We start from the raw sequence: 2756 nt of genomic DNA on the forward strand, positions 1-2756 counted from the left end.
TTATTCTATTGTTATGATCTTCAATATAGGGCGCCATAAATTTCAAAACATGTTCTTGGATTGGCTTTAAAATGATCTCATGCATATCCTGTACAATAGAAAAAACATCTTTTCTTGTAAAATTGTTTTTGTTATGCAAAGATAATACAAACTGATTGAAATTCATATTTGGCACTCTATTGCTTTGCAAAGAATTTAATTTATTAATTTGATCATTTACTGTAACTGAACTTACTATATGCTGTAGTGTATTGTTTTGTAAACTTGAAATGATGTGGTTATTTTGATAAATTTTGCAGCTACTGTTATTAGTAATGCAGTCTTGAGCTGATTTGGTATGTACAGTTCGGTGAACTCTGTTTAAATGATTTTGAAATGAATACATGTTTGAAAAATATTGACCACATTCAGGTATAGTACAAATAAAATTTTTTATCTTACTACACACATGGAATGATTTCAAAATGGTGGACTAATAATTTTGGATTATGTCCACTAAAATTACAAGCAAAGCACTTAAACATTTTGCGGATTTAGTTAGACATTTTTTTTGCATTTTCCAAATAATTAATTAACAACAGTAAATTAGAGTTAACTGAGCAGTCGAATTTAAAAAAGTATTTTTCCATGAAGTCGTACAAAAATTTAGCTTCTATTGGGTATTTAAGGTTGAATACATGAAATAATTTAAATAAAAGATCAAGCGCTCTAACAAATGTTGGTACTTTATACAGTACACCATCAAAAACAATATAATAACTTTCTAAGCTTTTCAATTCTTCGCCTATAACCAATATAAGTGGTTGCAGTGTAGTACATTTTTCCATAGCTTTGCTTTTTAATTCGTCATACCGTCTTTGGTAGTCATTTATATATTCACAGTGCAGCACTGTGACGTTTTGGGCGTCACATATAGATGGTTTCCATTTAAATCTCTTACTATTGGGAGTATTACCAGTTGAAATTAGTGGTGGTTTTAGTATAGAATGCATAAGTAAAGTTATTATACAGTCGGTTGAATCTAAAAGAAAAATAAATTTAAAATTACGTCAACATTAGCCTAGTATACAATTTACCCGAATCAACATTTTCATCAATCATGAGTAGCATGTTGTTTGATGCATTATCCTTAATTTTGTCTCTCATATAGGGAATAATAAGTCGTCTAATATCCGGCCATTCATTGATCAAATTATTTGCACTGTCTTTGTACTTTGCTATAAAATCTATTTCAATCTAAAATTTGAAATAATAATAAAACTATAAAAATTAAATAAATTTGGGTAGAAGTGTATGTAGTTTAACTAACCAATGTATATCCAAGTGAGTTTTTAAGCAGCGGCCAATCAGTAAAAATATTTACTTTTCTATTGAAAATATCCTGTTGCCTTATTTCGATCGTTGCATTCCACTTCTTAACAACTTCACTCCAGGGCTCCATATTGTGTGCAAGCCACAATTTGTCCGCAACTGCATTCTGATCTATAAAGTAAAATGGTGAGTTAAAGATATATTCAAAGGAATTGTGTTAGTGAAATAAAAAATATTACCACTGGTACAGGGGGCCAAATCCTTTCTTGATGAAAGATCTGTATCATCCAATAATATATGTTCTAGTTTCTTGTTAAGTTTTCTACGAACGTTTGTTGCCTTATCGTACAACTTTCCTGTAGGATTTTTGCCCTCCCGGCGGTTGCAATAATAGCGCTATATAAAATAAAAATTTATATTTGATTGAGTGTAGGTCCACAACATACGAATTAAATAAAATTGGTAATTGTGTAGATTGCACGTCAACCCGAAAAATGTCGGGAAAGGTACCAAAAGACGCGTTTCGCAAACCTCTGAATATATTAGTTTTCCGCTCGTGGATTCACATTCCGCGTCCTTTGGCGCATTTTCCGACGTGTTTTTCGAGTTGACATCTAATCTACACAATTTCCATAAAATTATAAGATGCGCCACTTAAAATAGAAATTTCTATTTGATTGAGTGTAGGTCCACAACATACCAAATTATAAAACGCACCACATAAAATAAAAAATTATATTTGAATTAATGTATGTAGGTCCACAATATACGAATAAAATAAATTTATAAGACGCACCAATTAAAATAGAAATTTCATTGAATGTAGGTCCACTGTGTAACGCTGCGCTGCATTGCATTATAGCGCCGCATTGCATTATGACTGTGTAACGCTGCGCGGCATTGCATTATGTCGCCAGTAATACTAATCGGTACTTTGGATATGCTCGAGCAAATGGTAATTCCTGCTATGACCTACAACTTTATAATGAACTTACCATATTTTCAGAGGGAAACAAAGTTATTATTTGCTCTGAAAAGTTTGCAATATCTTTCATTGCCATGCATTCGTTTTTTTCGGTGAAATAGTTCACAATTATCCCAATCAAAGCTTCGCGATGACTGTCCAGCAGAAAGAAGTTTTCTTTGTGGTAATTAATTATGTTTTTGCCTTTAGGCGAGGCATTCAGAATCTCCTCTAAGTTGTTTTGTGCTATTTCGGAATTTTTGAAGTCGTCAAAGGAAGTCATCTCGCTCCTATTCGAACTGAGAGGCGAAAGAGTGGGCGCCTAAAAAGATAACAATGGTATTCACGATCACGACGCAATGGTATTGCATCGTTGCATAGCAAAACAATGTCAAGGCATTTGCAGAATGCGATACAAAAAATCTATTGCATAGCTATTTATCGCATTGGAATGCAATGTTTGACATGAGTGCTGTCAGAC

At 32.7% G+C, this 2756-nt stretch overlaps 1 protein-coding gene across 2 annotated transcripts; it reads right to left on the minus strand.

Moving 5' to 3' along the window:
• Positions 1-472: 472 nt before the first annotated feature.
• On the minus strand, positions 473-2084 carry LOC137234141 (uncharacterized). 2 transcript variants are annotated; one of them, XR_010947703.1, is made up of 5 exons: positions 2012-2084; positions 1551-1707; positions 1310-1482; positions 1077-1260; positions 473-1021 (listed from the first exon to the last, which is right to left on the minus strand). XR_010947703.1 is itself a non-coding variant. In XM_067757774.1 (5 exons), exons 3-5 carry the CDS (start codon positions 1439-1441, stop codon positions 534-536), a joined length of 780 nt encoding a protein of 259 aa, XP_067613875.1. In that variant the 5' UTR covers positions 1442-1482; positions 1551-1707; positions 2012-2084; the 3' UTR covers positions 473-533. The 2 variants fall into 2 exon arrangements, 1 of the variants encoding a protein (XP_067613875.1); XM_067757774.1 differs by having other exon boundaries at positions 1077-1236.
• Positions 2085-2756: the final 672 nt, after the last annotated feature.

The sequence above is a fragment of the Eurosta solidaginis genome, chromosome X, assembly GCF_040869045.1.
Source record: "Eurosta solidaginis isolate ZX-2024a chromosome X, ASM4086904v1, whole genome shotgun sequence".
Classification (NCBI taxonomy): domain Eukaryota; kingdom Metazoa; phylum Arthropoda; class Insecta; order Diptera; family Tephritidae; genus Eurosta; species Eurosta solidaginis.

Excerpts from the sequence above, each read along its gene's own strand:
- LOC137234141 (XM_067757774.1), bottom strand. The coding sequence starts at position 1,441 with ATGGAGCCCTGGAGTGAAGTTGTTAAGAAGTGGAATGCAACGATCGAA. Across the intron at positions 1,237-1,309 it reads ACTCACTTGGATATACATTG|ATTGAAATAGATTTTATAGC; the intron begins GTTAGTTAAACT and ends TTCAAATTTTAG. Across the intron at positions 1,022-1,076 it reads TGATGAAAATGTTGATTCGG|ATTCAACCGACTGTATAATA; the intron begins GTAAATTGTATA and ends TTTTTCTTTTAG.